This window comes from Mesocricetus auratus, unplaced genomic scaffold (genome assembly GCF_017639785.1).
Source record: "Mesocricetus auratus isolate SY011 unplaced genomic scaffold, BCM_Maur_2.0 Super-Scaffold_100055, whole genome shotgun sequence".
Classification (NCBI taxonomy): domain Eukaryota; kingdom Metazoa; phylum Chordata; class Mammalia; order Rodentia; family Cricetidae; genus Mesocricetus; species Mesocricetus auratus.
In genome coordinates this window covers 3423703-3444792 of record NW_024429232.1, presented here as the reverse complement: position 1 = coordinate 3444792, position 21090 = coordinate 3423703, and the positions used below count along the sequence as shown (strand labels likewise).

Here is a 21090-nt window from a genome sequence, read left to right as displayed (position 1 = left end):
ACTTAGGAAAAGCCACTGCTGCAGAGTGCTTAGCTCTGTATCTTCATTAGGGCAGAGTTAGAGCAGACAAGGGAAGCAGAGGTTTGATGTGGGAAGTGGTTTCCTGGAGCTCAGCTGCTGGTGGCTGGCATTGTATGTTCATTCCTTGTGGGGTTTTTTTGTTGTTTGTTTGTTGGCTTGCTCTGTTTTCCCCCCCAGAATCTCACTATACAGCTCTGGCTAGTCTTGAGCTTACTATGTAGACCAGGCTGACCTGAAACTCACAAAGATTCATCTGTCTCTCCCTCCCAAATGTTGAGATTAATGGTGTATGCCATTACACCCATCTTTGTGTCCATTTCTCCCTCGGAAAGCTGTGGAGAGGGTCTTCAGGAAGGATCTGAGGGGTGGTGGTCCAGCTGTGGGCCTGCAAGTCCTGGTATTTTTACTTTAAAGTGGGTGTGGTGCAGTATAGACTTTGGGGCCCTCACCTTTCTCCCTTCCCACAGATGCCTGTGTGCTCGTACTTTCTGAAGGGGATCTGCAGCAACAGCAACTGTCCTTACAGCCACGTGTACGTGTCCCGCAAGGCTGAGGTCTGCAGTGACTTTCTCAAAGGCTATTGCCCACTGGGTGCAAAGGTGAGAGGCTGAAGGTGGGCACGGGACAGGCTGTGGAGCAGTTTACTTTCTGCATCGTTTCTGTAGTCTTGCAGCCTTAGGTAAGACTACTGTAATCCCATGCATCTCACAAATGACTCAGAAGTGTAGCAAGCTTGTGGACTTTGCTGTGGGTTAAGTGCAGTAGTGACTGAAAGAGATGTCAGAGATGTGTGTGTGTGTGTGTGTGTGTGTGTGTGTGTGTGTGTGTGTGAGAGAGAGAGAGAGTGTGTGTGTGTGAGTGTGTGTGTGTGAACAGCTCCCACTTGCATCTCACCTATGGTAGAGGGCCGCAGGTACGGGTGACCCAGGGCTGGATCACAGATCCCACTGGAGGTACCCAATGAACAGTTAGGGTTAGGAGATGGTTAGGAGGGCTAGCACCATATCTCTGGGTAACTGGGATGCTGCCTCTTCCTAGATGTCCAGGACTACCTATCTGGCTGCCCAGGCAGCTCAGTCATACCTGTTGGCTCTTATGGGAAACTCCTCATAGCTGAGCCAACATGATCTTACCAACTGCACAGCTACAGGAGAGCCTGGGGATCTAGTTCTCTTTTCTAAGCCTCCCAAGCCTGAGCTCCTTATACTGGGGTCTGTGCCTGAGGTGAGCCTGACCATGGCTAGGGACTCTTGGAGAGGGTCCTTTAGTCCCTGGTATCCTAAAGAAAAGCCATGATACACAACTCGGGGGCCCATGGAAGTTCATTTGCTGTCTTTCCTGTCTGTGGATCCCCACCCTCACTCCCAGCTTTGCCAGAGAAGTTCAGCCAAAGCCGGCAGGCAGTGTGGGCTATGTCGGTGCAAGGCCAGCCCCTATCCCAAGAACCCTTAAGGCCCATGTGGCAGACTGGCCCTAGAGTGTCATATCGTGTATATGTGCCCCATCCTACCTGGTACAGCCCTCGAAAATTGCTTGGACCTTTTGATGCTTTCTGTCTTTTATCCTGTCCACCCACCAAAGTGGCTTGAGACTTCCTGAGCTACTGATGCTTCTGTATTGCTACTGACAACATGAGCTTGACAGGAGCTGTCGGGTCACCTTGAAGGGCACTCATCCCTGGCAAGGAAGCCCTTCCGGGGAGGTGGGGACTGGCAGGCCCTGGCAGGGGCACTTCTGGGCACTGGCCCAGGTGAGGGGCAGGACCTCGTGGAGGCTGCAGCTGATTATTGTAAAATATTCCAATTTAAATGAAGATATCAGAGCGATATTTAAGTCCTGCTTCTATTAGTGGAAGTGCTTACTGTGTCCCTTTCTGCGTGTCAGCGCTGCGTCCCTGCCGCATGATGGATAGCAGCTTGTAATTATATATGGGGGAAAGCGCTGAGCAGGCCAGATCCAGCGGGTGGGGAGGTAGTAGTCTGGGCCTGTGAGGGTTAATTTTATTCTCTAAATAATATAAAAAGTGCTGAGTCGTCACCTTGTGCCTGAAGTAGAAGTCCTCAAATGGGCCCTAGAGAGTTTATAATATTCCACTGAATCAAGTGAAACTGTTAACCTTGCTTCATAAAGCCAGGGCTTGTTAAAGAGGCCTGTTCCCTTTCCTTTTGAATAATTTAGGCTGGGACTGAGTCTCTCCTCCTTCCTCTTCTGGGGGCTATGGGGTTGCTCCCGATCTTAGCACTCAGCTGCCAGCTGGAAGGCCAACTCTCCTGGCTTGAGGACGGAGTGGGGATGGCAGGCTGGTGGCTGTTTTGTAGAATGAATGCCTCTCACTGTCAGGGTCTTGTGTAGCCTCACACTAGAGTAGGAAGTGGCAAGCGTGGCCCTGTGATACTTCCTCCCGCTCTTGATTGTGACCTAGGGTGCACTTTGATCACTTGACTGGTGTGATGCCAGCTTTGCCTCAGCATGTATCTCCTTAGATCATGAGGGTTTTGTGAACATGCCCCCCCAGGGCACAAAGCTGGTGAATCTGTTCTCTGTGTGTGTGTATACCTGTGCACTTGGGGTATATGTGTGCTTTGGGGCACCATCCATTCGTGGGGGGGGGGATTGTGTGTATGTGTGTGTGGGTTGTATGTGTGTATGTGTGTAGGGATTGTGTGTGTGTGCGTGCATGTGGGGGGATTGTGTGTGTGCCTGTGTGTGGGGATTGTGTGTGTGTGAGATTGTGTGTATGTGGGTTGTATGTGCATGTGGGGGGTTGTGTGTGCGCATGTGTGTAGGAATTGTGTGTGTGCGTGTGGGGGGGGATTGTGTGCTCCAGCTTCTTCCCCTCTCTCCACTTGAAGCCTCTTGCTCTGCCGTCCCCTGCTGTGCTTAGGCCCATCTAGGACTCCTGACTATTGGTTTCAGTTGTCTGAACTAATCTGTCCCCTAACCTTGGCTACTGAAGCACCCTGAGTCTCCCATAGCATCTTTGGCTTTCCTGCCCGTTGCCACATATTACCTGTGCCTTGTGAGGAGGCATCCTTCAATCAGTATTTTTGTGTGCAGCTTTCCCTTTTGCCCGTGTTGAAGGGCCTGTCTTCCATCCATGGCCACAGAGATCTCATATTTGGTACCTCTGAGGTGGTTGTGGGTAAGGGATCAGACTCCAGTCCCACCTGCCCTGCCACTTGTAGCCACAACCTGCACAGGTCTTAACCACTAGGGACTTCCTTTTCTAGAGATGAGGGCTTTGCTTCTCTCATGGGGCTGAGATGGTAATAAGAGCCCTGTGGTAACTGCCTCTTGTGCAGGCCGCCATGTCCTCCCTGGACTTGCTGTTGTTGATTTGCTTACCATGTGTCTTTATGCAGTGAAGACATTCCTCACGTGATGTCCTAACCTGTCTTCCCTTCCCTCTGAACGTGAGGCCTGAGAGGAAATGGCGCCCGCTGAGATGCATATAGCTCACGAAGTGCTTACCTGCTTAAGGTCACGGCTCTTGGTGTATCAGTTTTGTTTCTTTGGAGTGCCTGTGCTTGAGCATACTAGGCAAGTACCCCACCATAGAAATAGGCCCTAATTGCTCACGTTTGGATTTGGTTTGGTTTGGTTTGGTTTAGCATGAAATGAAAAAGAAAAATGTGATATAAAGCTGGAATGTGACTGCATAGTGATGCACTTACCTAGCATTGAGCAAGGCCCAGAGTGTGAATCCCAGAACTGCGGACCATCTGTGGTGTAACATATATAGCAGTGCTTATTGTCTTATTATCCATTCTTAAGGCAGAACCTGTGTCATTAATTAACAGTATTGAGCCAGGGCACACGCCTTTAATCCTAGCACTTGGGACACAGAGGTAGGAAGGTCAATACAAGTTTATGCCCAGTCTGGTCTACATACTGAGTGCCAGGCCAGCCAGGGTCACACAGCAAGACCTGTCTCAGAAGTAAAGAAATATTCACAGTACTCTGCAATCACCACCACTGTAGGAGTTCAAAACTTTTTCAGCATCCAAACTGAAATGCTACACAGACATTAAGAAGCAACTGCCATCTCCTCCTGTCCCCAGCTACTGGCAGCCTTGTCTAGGTGTTTTCATGTGACAAAGTCAGGCAGTGTTTGTTCCTCTGTGCCTCTTAGCATAGTGTTTTCAGGGCTCGTGTTGCAGCATGTATAAGAACTTCATTCCTTTTTATGACTACGGAATATTCTATCACATGCATGCAGGTGCCTTCTGTTCGTCCCTGCATGTCTGCAAGACATGGGTTAGTGCCACATTTGGCTGTTAGGAGTGATGCTATAATGAACACTGACATGCAAGTATCTGCTTTTACTTTCTTGCTGGGTCGTATGTCAATCCTATATTTGTCTTTTTGTAAACCTGCCAAACTGTTCCATGGTGACTGGTCAGCTTCATATTTCCATAAACAGGGCATCTTCCCCACCTCATCTTGTGAACTCATTTGTTAACATTGATAATTTTTAATGGGTTCCTTGGGATTTTTAAAGCATAAGATCTGTCATCTGAAGACAGACAAAATGTTACTGCTCCCATATCAATCTTTTTTTATAGTTTTCCTGGCTGAAAAGTCAATGCTGTGCTGAATAAAAGTGGGCATCCCTCCTCTAGTTTTCTGTCACTGAGCATGATGGTAGCTAGCAAGGTGATGCTGATCTTGTGGGAGAAGTGTAGAAATATGTCCTTCTCTCCAGTTAGGAGCATTGAGAAAAACAAGTCAGTGCTAATTCTTTTTTAAATGGTTTGGTAGAACTCACCAGTGAAGCCTACGGTCTGAAGTCTGAGGCTCTTTCTGGAGAGGTATTTTTACTCAAGTGCTCTGGAATAGTCTGTGCCAGTAGAAAATGTTCCTAGAAATCAATCAGTTTCATCTAAGTTGTCAAATGTGTGTGTAATTGAAGTATTTCCTAATTATGTGTTAGTGAGCTTTTCATTCCTGATACTGAAAGTGTGTTTTCTGGAAGTGCGTTTGGTCCTTTTACAGAACAGCTCTGCTGTTTCGTTTGATTTTTCTCTAGTGGTGTTTTTCACTTTTCAAATTCATTGCTTTTTGTTACTTTTATTTCTTATTTCTGTCCCTTTCCTCTAGGTTCTTATAGTGGGAGCTTAGAGTACTGGGAAGGTTCCCTTTTTCTACACATGTTTAGTTAGCTGTGTGCCTAGCACTGAGGTGCTCTCTCTCCCTCAGGGCTTCTGTCTCTGTGGCTATTGCTTTCTGACTCATGGGTTGTTCAGAAGTGTGCAGTTCCATTTCCAGCAATCTAGAAATGTTTCTTGTTGACTGTCTGACCTTGATTGGATCCCCTCATAGTAAAGAATATACTCTGTTTAATTTTATTGTTTTTCTCTGCCCCTATCCCATCCAGCTTCAACTCAAACCCGTGCTAGGCAAATGCTCTACACTAAGCTACATTACATCCCCAGCTGTTTCAGTCTCTAAGGGTTTGTTGTTTGTTTTGGGTTTTTTGAGACAGGATTTTTCTGGGTAGCTCTGACTGCCTTGGAACTTACTCTGTAGACCAGGCTGGCCTCAAACTCAGAGATCTAACTGCCTTTGCCTCCTGAGTGCTGGGATTAAAAGCGTGCGCCACCAAAACCTGGCTCTTTGGGCCTGTTTTATGGCTCAGAGAATGGTCTGTCTGACGTTTTTTTTTAACCAGATGGGAAAGTGCAAGCCTTGAGACCCAGCTTCCCTTCCTAGCTGCTGTTTTCTGACTAAAATATGTGGCTTGTTGCTGATCTTCAGTTAGAGACGGCTTGCACTTACACCTGTAAATGCAGCCACATTTTCATTTATGTAAGGGTTTTATGTTTTGGTTGTGAGCCTAGCCTTTAATGACTGAGCCATCTCTCCAGCCCTATGTAAGGGTTTTAAATCACATTTTTTTTTTGTTTGTTTATTTGTTTGAGACAAAATCTTGCCAGGTAGCCAAGGCTAAACTCAAACTTTGCATTTATTTGCTTCCCAGGGGTGAGGCTACAGTCTATCCCCATCTGTGCTTCAAAGCATGTTGGACCACAAGTGCCAGTTTTCTCATGCTGTGTGAGAATATTAGGCCACAACAAACATCACCATGTAGGGAAAAAGGAGGTGCTGTGGTACCCTGGTAAAAAATGTTGTCTTTTGTTGGGTCAAACATTCTGTGATTCCATAACAGATTTTGCTATTGAAAGATTTTTTTTAAATGTTTCCTTTGTTATTATTATTGTGTTAGTGTGTGTGTGTGTATGAATGAGCATATACTATGTATATATGTAGGTGTGTACACATATACACATATGCACACATAAGATGTGGAGGCGGTGCACAGGCTGAGATGCATGTGTGCAAGCCAGAGGACAACTCTTTCACTGTCCTCTTTCACATTGGTTCTCGGACCTGAACTGAACTGAAGTGGCCGGGCTTCTGTCATCAAGCTCTTTCACCCACTGACTATCTTGCTAGTCCTAAAGATGCTTTTGAGTTCTGTATTATATCCTTTCTGAGTTTTTGTCTAGTTTTCTCTTTTCTTTTTTTGAGACAGTGTTTTATAGCCCAGCCTGACTACTACCTCACTATGTAGCTAAAGATGATCTTGAACATTTGGTCTTCCTGCCTTTGTTTCCAGAGAGCTGGGATGACAGGTGTGTGCCACCCTGCCTTGAGTTGTGTGGCTTGGGCTTCGTGCATGGTAGGCAAACATTCTGCCACCTGAGCTACATCCTTAGCCCCTAGGCATCAAGTTTTCATGACTGTTCATCTCTCCTTCATGTCAGTCAATTTTTGTGTGCTTGTTATATATATGCATATGCACGTGCATGTGTGTTCTGGCATATGTGCATGTGTGTACATGCTTGCTTACAGGCCAGAGATTGACATCAGGTGTCTTCCTTAGTTGCTCTTCACCTTTGACTGAAACTGGAGCTCAGGACTTGGCCACATTGGTAAGCCCTGAGGATCCTCTTGTCCCTGCCTTCCTAGCACCGAGATCACAAGCGTGCTGCTGTGCCCACCTTTTTAATGTAACTTGTGGGGACCATCTCAGGGTCTTCCCCTCTATGGCTCTTTTGTAGGGCTGGAGAGATGCTCAGCTGCTCTTGCTGCTCCTTCGGAGGACTCGATTCCCAGCACCTACAGGCTGGCACATGATCATTTGTAACTCCAGATCAGGGGATCTGATGCCATCTTTTGACTTCTGCAAGTACTGGGCATACATATGGTATACATACATTTAGGCAAAACACTAATACACATAAAATAGGTTTGTTTCTTTTTAAAGAAAAAGTTCTTTGGTATATATTCATTTTAGGTTTTACTTTATTAGGTTGGGCTTTTTGAGACAGGGTGTCTGTGTTGGTCTAGAACTTACTATCTAGAGGAGGCTAGTCTCCAACTTGTGGCGGTTCTTATGCTCCTGCTTCCCAGTGCTGAGATTACAGGCAAGTGCAAGCATGCCAGGTGGACCATGTGCCTTTAGACAGTCAACTTAAATCATTGTATAAGGCCTTCTGACCCTGCTTGTTGATGAGAGTTCTCTGTCCTGGCTGGTCCCGCCACCCTTGGGCCCCAGATAAACACACAGAGACTTATATTAACTATAAAATTTTGGCTGATGACTAGGGCTTCTTAGTGGCCAATTCTGTCTTAATTATTAACCAATTTCTTTTTTATAATAGTTGACTTTTTATAGATTTATTTATTATTGTATACACTGTTCTGCTGCCTGCATGTATGTATGCACATCAGAAGAGGGCACCAGATCTCATTATAGATGGTTGTGAGCCACCAAGTGGTTGCTGAGAATTGAACTCAGGACCTCTGGAAGAGCAGCCTGTACTCTTAGCCACTGAGTCATCTCTCCAGCCCTATTAACCCATTTCTATAAGTCTGTGTATTTCCATGTGTTCTTATCTTACTGGAGAAGGAGCTGAACTTGCTGCTCCTTTGTGTTCTACATGGTGACTCTCTTACTTTTCCCGCAATTCTCCTCATTTCCTAGTCCCACCCATCTTCCTGCCTTATTGGTCAACAGTGTTTTATTCCTCAACCAATAAGAGAAACATATATACAGAAGGACCTCCCCCATCATCTGCTTTCTTTGCTCTCCAGCCTCCTTTTCTTTTCTTTTCTTTTTTTTCTTTTTCTTCGAGACAGGGTTTCTGTTTGGCTTTAGAGGCTGTCCTGGAACTCGCTCTGTAGACCAGGCTGGCCTCGAACTCACAGAGATCCACCTGGCTCTGCCTCCAGGGTGCTGGGATTAAAGGCGTGCGCCACTACTGCCCAGCGATCAGCCTCCTTTTCAGATTGAGTTATGTCCATTCCTTTCTTCGAAGGACCAGCTCTTTATGATCTAGCCTTTTCCCATGTGTGTGCTTGTGTGTGTATTGAAATTTTGTTTTTATTGTATGTATGTTGACTATTTTACCTGTATGTATGTCTGTGCATCACTTGCATGAATACATTATCCTTGAGGCCAGAAGAGGGCATTAGATCCTCCAGGCTGTTGTGAGCCACTTAACGTGGACGCCAGGGAACAGAACTCTGATCTTCTAGAAGAATAACACATACTCCAAATCACTGAACCATTTCTCCAGTTCCTCTATATATTTATATATGTCTGTGTAGATATGTACACACACACACACACACACACACACACACACACACACACACACATTGAGACACACTCTTACTATGTAATCCTGGCTGGCTTGGAGCAGTCTGGCCTTGAACTCATAGAGATCCACTTGTTTCTAATTCCTGTGTGCTAGGATTATGATGTGCACCACTACACCCAGCTTCCATATTTTATTTTTAACTTACCTATTCATTGTATTTGAGGTGATTTTTTTTTTGTAAACAGCAGATAGCTAACTCATGTTTTGTTTTTTAAGTACATTCTGCCCATATCTGTTTTTGTTGTTGTTGTTGTTGTTTATTTGTTTTTGTTTTTTGAGACAGGGTTTCTCTGTATTGTTTTGGAACCTGTCCTGGAATTTGCTGCATAGACCAGGTTGGCCTTGAACTCACAGAGATCCTCCTGCCTCTATCTCCCGAGTACTGGGATTAAAGGTGTGCACCACCAACACCTGGCTCAATATGTTTTTTAATTAGTGAATTTGTGCCATTTATATTTAGTGTGTAGGGTCAAATATGAAATCTTAGCATTCAAGAGGCTGAAACACTCGAGGAGCCTCACCTTTAGCTTGAAGAAAGCTTTGGCTATGTAATGAAACCCTGCCTGAAACAAAGTAAACAAAAATTAAAAGCACACTAAATGCTATAACTTTCATTTCGAGTGTAATGTAGAAAGCTCAAGCAAAAACAGAGAGCTGGGCATAGTGGAGTACACCTTTAATTCTAACACTCAGAAGGCAACAGGAGACTGATCTCCATGAATTGTAGGCTAGTCTGATTACCATAACAAGCTGCAAGTAACTAGAGCTACATGATGAGACCCTGTCTTTGAAAACAAGCAAAAGGATTCTAGCTTAGTGGTATTTTTTTTATTTTTATCTCAAAGAAGGTTATGCAGTTTCTCTCTTCGTGGCAGTTTCATCCCTTTATGGGAGTATACTATTTCTCTTTTGGTTGCTTTCAGGGTTATTTCTTTGTTTTCAACTCTTATGAGTCTGATTATCATGTATTCTAGGAGGATTTCTTGGTCTGTCCAGTTTGGGGTTTACTCTGCTTCTTGAATTCAAGTTGTTTTCTCTTCCTTGTGTGTCTTACTTCGTGACAGTTAGGTGTTAGCAAGCAGTTCCAAGTTCCCTGGTGTGACTTTGTCTCTGTGGTTAATCTCTACTCCAGTTATGCCCCTTTGCCCACTGCTGAGCTTGTTTCCGTCATTGTACTTTCAGCTCTAAGGTTTATTGGCTTGACTGCACCCTCCTGTGTTGTTGACATTTTCTGTCTCATTAGTTTGGAGCACGTTGGCGATGCAGCTTTAAGCCCTTGCAGTGGCTCTCACGCCTGTCTCCTGGCTGGCACACATTCACGTCTCAGCATTTGTCTTAGGTGTCTATTGCTGCGTTGAAACACCATGACCAGAAGCCATTTGGGGAAGAAAGAGTTTTGTGGTGGTTTGAAAGAAAATGGCCCCCAAAGGGAGCAGCACTGTTAGGAGGTGTGGTCTTGTTGGAGAAAGTGTGTTACTGTGGGGGTGGGCTTTGAGGTCTCTTGTGCTCAAGCTATGCCCAGTGTCATAGCTGACTTCCTGTTACCTGTGGATCAAGATTAGAACTCCCAGCTCCTTCTCCACCATGTGCCTGTGTGCCACCAGCCACGATGATAGTGGACTGAACTTCTGAAACTGTGAGCCACCCCAATTAAATGGTTTCCTTTTAAAAGTTACTGTGGTCATGGTGTCTCTTCATAGCAATTGAAACCCTAAGACAGGTTTATTTCAACATACAGCTTGTAGTCTATCATTTGGGGAAATCAGGACAGGAATTGTAGCAGAGGCTGTGGAGGAACACTGTTTACTGGCTTGTTTAGCCTCCTTTGTTCTAGAACCCAGGACCACCTGCCCAGGGTGGCACCACCCACAGTGGCCTCTCCCATCAATCACTAATCAAGAAAATGTATTATAGACTTGTCTACAGGCAAATCTTCTTAAAATTTGTTTTTATTTTGTGTTCATTGCCTACATGTATATCTGTGTGAGGGTGTCAAGAGCCCTGGGGCTGCCATGTGGGTGCTGGGAGTTGAACCTGGGTCCTCTGGAAGAGTCAGTGCTCTTAACTGCTGAGCCATCTCTCCAGCTCCTACAGGCAAATCTTACCAGAGACATTTTCTCAGTTGAGAGTCCCTGATGGGAGATGTCCTTCTGCCTGCTATGAATACGTTTCTCTTATTGACTGAAACAGCTTTATTTATCAGTCAATAAGAAAAACATATATTAACAGCATGCAGAAGGACATCCCCTATCAGTCCCTCTCCTAAATGACTCTAGCTTGTATCAAATTGACATAAACTAGCCAGGATAATTAGCCCCCTGTCAATTTGACATACCAATACAATACTACTAAACAATAATATATCTTATTCTTCATCTCCAAGATCTCACATTAATATCACAATATAAACATACTATAACTTTAAAGTTTCACAGCCTTTAAACTTTCAATACTTTAAAGGTTCAGTCTCTTTTAAATATCCAAAGTCTTTTTCAAAGTCCAAAGCCTCTCTAAAATATCCAATTCTCTCTCAAATTATCCAAAGCCTCTCTAAAAAGCCAAAGTTTCTCTAAAATATCCAAGGTATATAACTGTGGCATGAATCATAATCTATCATTTCCTTAGTAGAATAAATTTTTCTTTCCTAAAAAATCTTACTTTCTTGTGTGTTTTTTTTTTGTTTGTTTGTTTGTTTGTTTGAGACAAGGTTTTCTCTGTATTGCTTTGGAAGCTGTCCTGGAACTCACTCTGTAGACCAGGCTGGCCTCGAACTCACAGAGATCTGCCTGCCTCTGCTGCCCAGTGCTGGAATTAAAGGTGTGTGCCACCAACGCCCGGCTTTATTTCTTTTCATTTTTAAAAAATTTTTGTGGTGGGGCTGGAGAGATGGCTCAGAGGTTAAGAGCACTGACTGCTCTTCCAGAGGTCCTGAGTTCAATTCCCAGCAACCACATGGTGGCTCACAACCATCTACAATTCAATCTGGTGCCCTCTTCTGGTATGTAGGCAGAACACTGTATAAGTAATAAATAAATAAATCTTTTTAAAGAAAGTTTTTGAAGAACAAAGATTCTTAATTTTAATGTTTATAGATTTGTTTCTTTTGTTGTTGCTGCTGTTGTCGCTGTTGAGACAGGGTCTTACTGTGTATTCCTAGCCAGCCTCAAACTCGCTCTGTAGCCCAGGCTGGCCTTGAGCCTACAGAGATCTGCCTGCTTCTGGTCCCGTGTCGTCCCGTCCCCCCCCCCCCCAGTGCTGAGATTAAAGGAGTGTGCCACCACAACCAGCTGGTTTTCATTATTATTATTTACCTTCATTCTTCTAAAAGTATATTTTACTCCCCTCGTTCACTCGCTCACTCATTCTGCACAGGCTGGGCAGGTGTCGTGGTGCCGCTGAGCCTGGAAGTACAGTTGAGATTCACTTTGTCAAGTTAAAAAGACACTTGGTTGTTCGGTTTGCTTGTTGATTTCTTTCTTTCTGTTTTAGTATTTTTATTTCACTTATTTATGTGTGGATATGTCTGGTGAGTGGTATGTGTACAGCTGATAAGCAGGTACATGTGCATGGGGGCAGAAAAGACCAAGGCGTTTGGTTCCTTGGAGCTGGAGTTACAGGCATTTGTGAAATGCCTGACTTACATGGCTGCTGGGATCCAGACTCTGTATTCACGATTGCTCAGCAAGTTCTCTTAACTGCCAGGCCTCGTGCTTTGTTTTTTGTTTAGACTCTTGCTGTATACCCCAGGCTAGCCTCAAGCTTTGGGTTCTCCTGTCTCGATCTGCTGAGTGTTGGGGTCACCGGTCAGGTTATCACACCTGGCACACTTGGTTTATCACACATGGCATACTTGGAGTTCTGGTTGGAATTGTTGAATCTGTGGGTCAGGGCAGTGAGAATGGACATATGCCTTTATCACTTTATCATGGTAAACTTTCCACCATTAAAATGATGTTGTGACTATTATAAGTAGGATATAGTGGGCTGGTGCTATGACTCAGTGGTAGAACTCTTGCTTCACATACGTGAAGCCCTGGTTCAGTCCAGACTCACACACGTACACACAAAAGCATTTTTAAATTTTATTTTCTCACTATTCACTGGTGTATAGAAAAACCAGTCTCTATGTTGATTTTGTTTCCTGCAACCTTCCTACATGATATCTGTGATGGTAGTTTTAACTATTTCTTCTTAAACAGTGGCATTTTAATCAGTGAGGCTGATTAAAATGCAGTATACGAGGCCGGGCGTTGGTGGCACACGTCTTTAATCCCAGCACTCCAGAGGCAGGCGGATCTCTGTGAGTTCGAGGTCGGGCTGGACCGACAGCCTCCAAAACAATACAGAGAAACCTTGTCTCGTAAAACAAAAAAAAAAACAAAACAAAAAAAAATGCAGTATACGTAGATTATAGCAGTGGGAGCTCCCAGCCTTTCCTCTCCACCAAGCATGCTTTTTGGAAGTTTGTTTTTTGTTTGCTTGTTTAAAGATTTATTTGTAGCTAGGCAGTGGTGGCGAACATCTTTAATTCCAGTACTTGGCAGGCAGAGGCAAGTGGATCTCTGTGAGTTCGAAGCCAGCCTGCTCTACAGAGTGAGTCCCAGGACAGCCAGGTTGTTACACAGAGAAACCCTGTCTCAAAAAAACAAAAACAGATGTATTTATTTTTATTTTATGTCTGAATGTTTTGCTTGTATGTACCTGTATACTACGTGTTTGCCTGGTGGCTGCTGAGGCCACAAGAGAGTATTGGAGCCCTGGAACTGGAGTTGTGATCCTCAATGTGAGTACTGTGAACCAAACCCAGACGCTCTGCAAGAGCAGCCAGTGCTCTTACCTCACTGAGGATCCTAAATGAAGCTGGAGAGAGAGGGAGGAGATGAGTGGGCACAGTCCCTGTCTTGGGCATCAGTGAGCCACCACGCTGGACCAGAGCATAGTGAGCACTGCAGGGAGAGGCAGACCTGGGGTGGGCGTTCTCAGGATCAATGTGTTTGTTTTTATTGGTTTAGTCTAAGGGGTTTTTCTTACAGTATTTATTTAGTGCACCTATACGTGTGTATGTACCTGCATGCGTATTTGCCACAAGTGCAAGTAAGGAGACAACTTGTTGGAGCTGGTTCTCGTTCCTTCCACCATGTGGGTCTTAGAGATTAAACTGAGACCATCAGGGTTGGTGGTTGGTGGCAACCGCCTTAGCTCGTGAGTCACTTCACTGGCCATGCTTACTGTTTTGAGACGGGTCTTAACTGTGTAACCTTGGCTGTCCTGGACTCAACTACATACATAAGGCTGGCCTCAGACTCACAGAGATACAGTTGTCTCTGCCTTCTGAGTCCTGGGATTAAATGTGTGGGCCACCATGTCAGTTCTGCAAGATATTTTATTAGTAAGAATTTGTTTCTTTCCCTCACTAATTTGCCTAATTTTGACTTTGAATTAAGGTTGGATTTTACTAAATAATTCATTTCTATGGAGATGATCTAAGACTTTGTCCTCTTAGTAAGCCTTGTAATATACTAATTTCTGCTAATCAACCTTCTTATTTTTTTTAACTTGTATAAACCATTTGTTTATTTGTGGATGTGTGGAGAAGTGTACCATGTGCATGCAGGTGTCTTCGGAGACCAGAAGAGGGCATTAGATACCCTAGAACCTAGTTAGAGGTAGTTGTGACTTGATTGGCATGAGTTCTGGGAAACCAAAGCTGGGTCCTCTCTAAGAGCAGTACTCACTGTTAGTCAGCAAGTCATCTCCCACCCTGGCTGTCCTGGCACTTACTGTGTACACCAGACTGGCCTCGAACTCACAGAGATCTGCTTGCTTTTGCTCTCAGATTGCTGGGGTTAAACGTTTAAGCCATCATGCTTAGTGATCTTTTTATTTTATTTTATTTTATTTTTTTATTTATTATTGCCGTGTGTGTGAGGGGGGCCACACTTGTCATGGCATATGTGTGGAAGTCAGATGACAGCTGTGGATTTAGCTCTCGCATTCCAAGCCTTTGTGTGGGTTCCAGAAGTTGAACTCAATTCATCAGGCTTTCAGGGCAATCACTTTTTACTCATTGGACCATCTTGCCACCCCCCAGTCGTTCTTTTAACTTTTGTCTTTTGTTTAGTTGTTTTTGTTTGTTGATTTCCTTGTGGTCCTGGTCGTTTCGTGCCTCTTCATGCAGCTTCTTTAGGTCCTGTTGGCCTCAATGTTCTCTTCATGACAAGCACACCCCTCCCCCATTCTGGCCACATAGACTGTGGTCCTTTGTGGCTTTGATTTGTTCATGAAGTGGAATTGTGTCATGTATGGTTGGGGACTTAGCTTAGTAGTGGATCGCTTTCCTAGCAAACACAAGGCCCTGGGTTTGCTCCTCAGCTGGGGGGAGGGGTTGTGTCTTAAATTCTTTGAGTTGGAACTTTCTTAAATACTGATTGAAATTCTTTTATGGCAATAAGAAAATCCAACTTTTGTATTCCTTGTCAGTCGTTCTGGAACTTGTCGATGTCACCTGTGTACTCAGATTGATTGGCATGAGGCTCGTTCTTGATGTGATATAGGTCTTTTTCTCCCTGAGTGCAGGTGACAGAGCCAAAGGCTTCACACACCATGGCTTACACTGAGCCGCTGAGCTGTGCCCTGCCCCATCTCCTGTCTCTGTGAGTCCTCAGCATCTCACTTTATTCCTGCACTAGCATTGCCTCAGTGTTCGTCCCCTGCTGCCTGATTGTTAATTAAGCGAAGAGAAGCCTTTTGAGCTCTTGACTTTAGTTCCTGCTATGTTTTACCTCTTTCCTTCACATTTCTTTGGTTCCTCTTTCCTACACAAACATCTGAGGCTCCAGGGCTCCAGGGACTGCACTGTCCTCCACAGAAGGTGGTGTACTGCCATAGTGCTCCTCCATGCCTCCTTACTTGTAGTTCACCTGGTTATGTAACAGTGAGAGCCTAATTCCAGATCCTTGGTTATATTGCTGGTCAGGCCTTTGCATCAGTGAGCGGCCCGTGTCCAGGTCTGGGAGTGAGGTGGGCCTCATCTCTGCTACCTAGGAATTTCCTTGCATCATATGCTTTCTCATCATAGCTCTTGGATGATCTAAGGAAGATCTTCACCTTTCTTCCTAGAAGTTTTTTTTTGTTTTTCAGAAGCATTAGACCAGCTTAGCACTTTCTGGGAAGAATGCACATGTGTTGGGGGAAGGGGGGCAAGTGAAAGTTGTTTTTCATTCAATCAAAAAAATTTAACAGATAATCAATGGAAAGTAGAATTCCATATTTTACATTTTTTTCCCTGCCAAGTCTATCCTGTTTGATTTCTGCAGTGTGTCTGTTACATTCCATCTCATTTTGGGTGCTTGTGGGCCACAGTATAGAGCAGTAGGGTCAAGGCTGCCTCTGAGCCAAGCTCTGCTGGTCTGTTATGGCTTTGATAAACAAGTTTGTGGGATGCTGTTCACACTGTACACACCTTCCCTGGCTCACATGCATGCTGACAGCAGGTCTTTACTTTGTTCTCTGGCCATTGTGGCTTTTAGTCTCTCTGTTTGTCAGGCTGCCCTGAGTTTAAGCCCCAGGTTCCTGGCTGGGCCTAGTGCACAGGAGTTCCCATTCCTTGTAGGAGTAAGTAAGTGAGTCTGTGAAGGAAGGAACCTTGCCTGCACTTGCTTGCCGAGCAGGTGGGGCACCCACATCACAGGAGGAAGTGACACTAGGGTGCGTACTCTCTCCAGCTTTTCCAGCTGCAGCTGGCCACCTGCTGAGACCTGTGTGTCCTACTCTGTAAGGCCCTCTGCCAGGCTTCGTCCTAGTTGCTGGAAGCAGGGCAGGGGACACCCCCTCTCTTACAGGGTACCTCTAATAGGAAGGTCACAAGGCCTGTGGGGATGTGGCTCTAAGACTGTGAGTCCTATTCCCTGCTGGCCTACCATTCTATAGCCACGGTTTAGCATGCGCTGCTCTGGTACCAGGCTGATTTTGAGTTTTTAACCCTTGACAAATCCTGCGAGTTCAGTGAGGCGTCTTATTTTGACCTGGGGCTTCTTGTTTCCTGGTCCAATAGGAGGTATAGTTTGGATACCCAAGATTAACTAGACTCTGGCTCACTCTGCCAAGCTGTGCCCATCCAAACGTTGGGGGAGCAGGAACCCTTTCCTTGGAGAGCATTAGGATTTGTAGCAGCTGGGTTACAGAGTAGAGCTTGGGAGCCCTGAGTACCAGTCAGCATCTCTGGGTCTCCCCCTGGTTGGGCCTAGCCACTGTATACTGGGCAGAGAGGCTTCTGGAGTCCCTAATGTAGTCTGCTGGACAGAACTGAGTCTAAACCTTGGCCTGGGACACCTGCTGCCTGGCATGCCCTCCCCCTACCCTCTACTCTGGTATAATTAGCCCCATGACAGGTGTCATGGATTGAGTGCCTGGCCCAGCCCTAACCCAGTGATGCCCGGCCTCAGCCGACCTGCCTTGCCTGCTAGCCTGGGCTTCTGGCCCAAACCCTATCCCATGAGGTCCCCTGAGGCCTCAAGCCCCACCTACCTTTCTCTGCTCCAAACACACCCACTGGAACAGAGAAAGACAGACAGAGCAGACAGGCAGAGCCCCAGCAGTGGCCTGGCCTCAGGCTCTGGGAATCCCCAGGCAGGTGCCCTGGCCCTGCCCTTAGTACAGGTGCAGGTGGAACAGCCCAAGCCTGGTGGCCTTGTCATCCCAGAAACAGCCTTTGACCCTGAGACCTGATGGGCAGCTTACAGGGTCATGGACTCTCACCGTGTGCATCTGGCCCTCCTCTCTGTGTGTAGCTGTAGCATCTGCTCAGCCCACCAACTGTTATTTCTTCCTCCAGTGCAAGAAGAAGCACACGCTGCTGTGTCCTGACTTTGCCCGCAGGGGTGTTTGTCCCCGTGGTGCCCAGTGCCAGCTGCTCCATCGTAACCAGAAGCGACATGGTCGGCGGACAGCTGCACCTTCTACTCCAGGGCCCAGTGATGGAGCCCCCAGAAGCAGGGCCTCAGCTGGCCATGTACTCAGGTGACAGATCATATGGGTGCTGCATATGTGAGTCTGTGTGACCTGGAGGTGGCCCGTCCCTGCTCTAAAGGCATTTAGGACCCTTTGGGGTAAAGTCTCATCCCAGCACTGTGGCCTTTAGATCCAAAAGGGAATCTCAGTTGGAGGAAATATTCTAGATCCCTGAATGTGGACAGAGTCACAAACAGCCCCATGCATGGAAGCTTTCAGAAGCCCACTCCCTACTAGCCCCTGGAGGGCAGGGTACCGGAGTTGTGCCCATCTCCTGTGGATTGAGGGGCTCCCTGCAGATGGACCCTCGGCCCCAGAAGGTAAGGAATGGAGCTGAATCTTACAGGCTTAAGCTCCATCTGCCTCAGGTCAGAGGTCCTTGGACTGTACACCTGCTTAGATCTGTGTAGACATGCCTCCTGGCCGCTAGGGTATGGAGGTAAGGGGCTAAAAGCCCTGTATAGGATAGGTGCCGTGCAGATAACTGACAAGCACCCTCTCTGATATCTGGAGAAGTCACCCACCCTCCCTTTTGTTCCCTCTTTTGTGCAGGAAGCTCTCTACTGTTCAGCGTCCCGCCAGACAGATGTCCAGTGATCTGGCCTCCAGAACTGAGGCCCCAGCCTCCCCACCTCCCTCCCCAAGGGTATTAGCCTCCACTTCTACCCTGTCTTCAAAGGCCACTGCTGCCTCCTCCCCTTCCTCCTCCTGCTCTGCTAGCTCCCCCACCCCATCCTTGGACCAGGAAGAAGCCACCTCTGGGACAGGTGGGACAGGCTCAGGAACAGGTTCCAGCAGCCTCTGCAAGCTGCCATCCTTCATCTCCCTGCATTCCTCCCTGAGCCCAGGAGGCCAGGCTGGGCCCCAGGCCCCCAGGAGCCCCCGTACCAAGGACCCAGGTGAGCATGCTAACCCCTCCCTCCTGGGTCTTTTTAAATATGCACTTCAACATGGCATCTCTGGGTGAACCTGGGAGTCAGTGTACCAGGTGCCCAGGGCAGGCCGGTGAGGAGCAAGCGCAGCAGTGGCCGCCTTGAAGACCACCCCAGCGAGGGCTGATTTAATTAGAAAGCACCCATTTCTGTTAATTTGTTCTGGAAGATCACCGCACACTCCTGGAGAGAACAGATGTTCCCTCTCCCCAATGAGCGTTTGGGGCTTGGTAAATGGCTCCACTCAGCCTTGTTTAGGAGAGAAAAGAGGATTTTATGGCTGCAAACGACCCTTTCTGTAAACATTTTACAGCTCTCTGCGCGTTTGAGTGACGATAAACCCCACGCAGCTCGGCGGGCTGCAAATTTGCGACCATACGGCTATCATTTTATTGTCATATTTCACGGCCGTAACGTTAATGGAAGATGCTTGCTGCAGGGTTCTCTAACAGCCCCACTGAGCACGCTGAAGCGCCTGCTGGAGGGGCTGCCTCCTGGTTACACCGTCCTTCTTGGGTGCAGAGTGGTTGACACTAGGCCCCTGCCCAACTGGAACCTAAATGGGGCAACAGTTCCTTCCATGTAGGTGGCCACTGGCTGGTGAGCAGCTGGGGACCCTGTGTTTTTAAAAATCATGAACCTAAAAGTTAATCCCGGGACCAATGGAGCCACAGGGTGCTTACACTGTGTATGTAGGCTGGGCCGACCAGAAAAGGACTCCAGAAAGCTCACAAGGCTCGTTCAGCTGGGAAGGGAGCTGCAGGGCAGGGGCAGCTGAGCCTGGTACAGTCTCTGGCAGGAAGCCGTGCCTGTTGAAGCAACCCAGAGGACAAATGGGGGCTAACCTGACCCAGGCTGTTGAATCTTAAGACCTGTGCCCAGCTGCTGGACCTCACTCCTGTCTTTGACTGTCTGGACAGTGAATGGAATTAAAGCCCTGAAGAAAGGAACCCCGCCATGAGAGGTCTTACAGGGGGCATGTGGCCATGCCACATAGCCACATTGAAATTGCTGTGGCCAGCAGGACACTGTCACCTAGGAGAGTGACACAGACATTTATGAAAAGAAAACTCACCAGGCAGGAGCCCTCACAATGTGCTGCTCCAGGGACCCTCTGTTCCCTGACCCCCAACCCTGTCAACTTGTATCGGGCTTACTTACCCCACCTCTTTGGGGCCGCCTGCTTGTACGCTCCTCACTGCCGTGTGGAAAGCACACCGCCTGTCTGTGTCTGGCAGCCTTGCTCCCAGGTGTGAGTGCTGCGTGTGCCTGCCTGTCTGCACGCACCCAGTATTTATAGCTCAGCCTGCAGAGTGCTGTGGCTCCCACCTGTGGGCCCACCCACTGTCCAGGGGCTGCCTGGCAGAGTCCCCAGGTCCCCTTCCCTCTCTGCTCCTCAGGGCCTGGCTGGTGGCAGGGGCTGAAGAGGTAGACGAGGGCTGGAGGACAAAGGGCTGCTGGCAGACCCTTGCTGGCAGGCCTGGGCTGGTACTTTCCCCTGTCCTGGGCCTCAGCTAGAAACTTGGAGTGGGGAGCTCTTTCTGGACTGGAGTGGCTTGGTGCTTGACCTTTGCTCTCTATATAGGGAAGCCGCTGCACATCAAACCTCGCCTGTGAGGCTCCCTGGGGATCAACCCGCACCTACCTCAGACCCTCACCCCTGGAGAGGATGGAGGCTCTACCCACCGCTGCTCCTGAGGAGAAGCAGCCTGCCACTGAGCCCAGCTGGGGCTACATGCAGGGACACAGAGCTCCTCCCATTTGGAGACCTTTGTATATCCAAGCCTTGTTCTCCCTCAAGCCAAGGTCCTGTCCATTCCCCGTTCCTTGCCCCTCCCCTGTTCCAAGGCACTCAGCCTCACTCTAGGACTTGTCCCTGGCTCCCCACCCATCAGGGTGCCATGTGAGATTCACCCCAGTCTGTCTCCTGTGGTGGGTGTGGCAATAGCCACAGGACTTGTACCCCAGCCCTCCCTATCCAGGACTCCTGCCCAGGGAAGAGGCTACTGGCCAGACTTCTCGGTTGGCATTTTATGTTCAGCAATAAAGGTTTTATCCTGTGTCTGGCTGGCCTGTCTTGACTATCACGCAACCACAGGACCCTAGACATGTAAGGGGAAAGGCCTACTGGAAAGCAGGGCCCTCTGCTCTAACCAACTCTAGTGTAGCTCAGAGGCTTGGAAGCAGCCTTTCCCCTTGGCCAAGTCAACACAAATGGGGTTTGCTGGATTGCAGGGCATAATCTGATGTTGCGTGGGACAAGCTGGAACTGAGGCAGAGGAAGAGAAGGCCTGACTGCCCTGGGGAGGGGCATGAGAAGGCCTGACTGCCCTGGGGAGGGGCATGAGAGGGCCTGACTGCTCTGGGGAGGGGCATGAGAAGGCCTGACTGCCCTGGGGAGGGGCATGAGAAGGCCTGACTGCCCTGGGGAGGGGCATGACTCTTGGAAGCCTCCTCTT

General features: G+C 47.4%; 1 protein-coding gene across 1 annotated transcript in view; it reads left to right on the top strand.

Moving 5' to 3' along the window:
* Positions 1 to 20693, top strand: part of Zc3h3 (zinc finger CCCH-type containing 3) — an 81439-nt gene extending 60746 nt beyond the window's left edge. The window contains exons 9-12 of the mRNA XM_005085970.4: positions 489 to 620; positions 17524 to 17708; positions 18252 to 18598; positions 20217 to 20693. Of these exons, the coding sequence (XP_005086027.2) occupies positions 489 to 620; positions 17524 to 17708; positions 18252 to 18598; positions 20217 to 20248 (696 nt within the window). The 3' untranslated portion in view covers positions 20249 to 20693. The remainder of the gene's footprint in view (positions 1 to 488; positions 621 to 17523; positions 17709 to 18251; positions 18599 to 20216) is intronic.
* Positions 20694 to 21090: the final 397 nt, after the last annotated feature.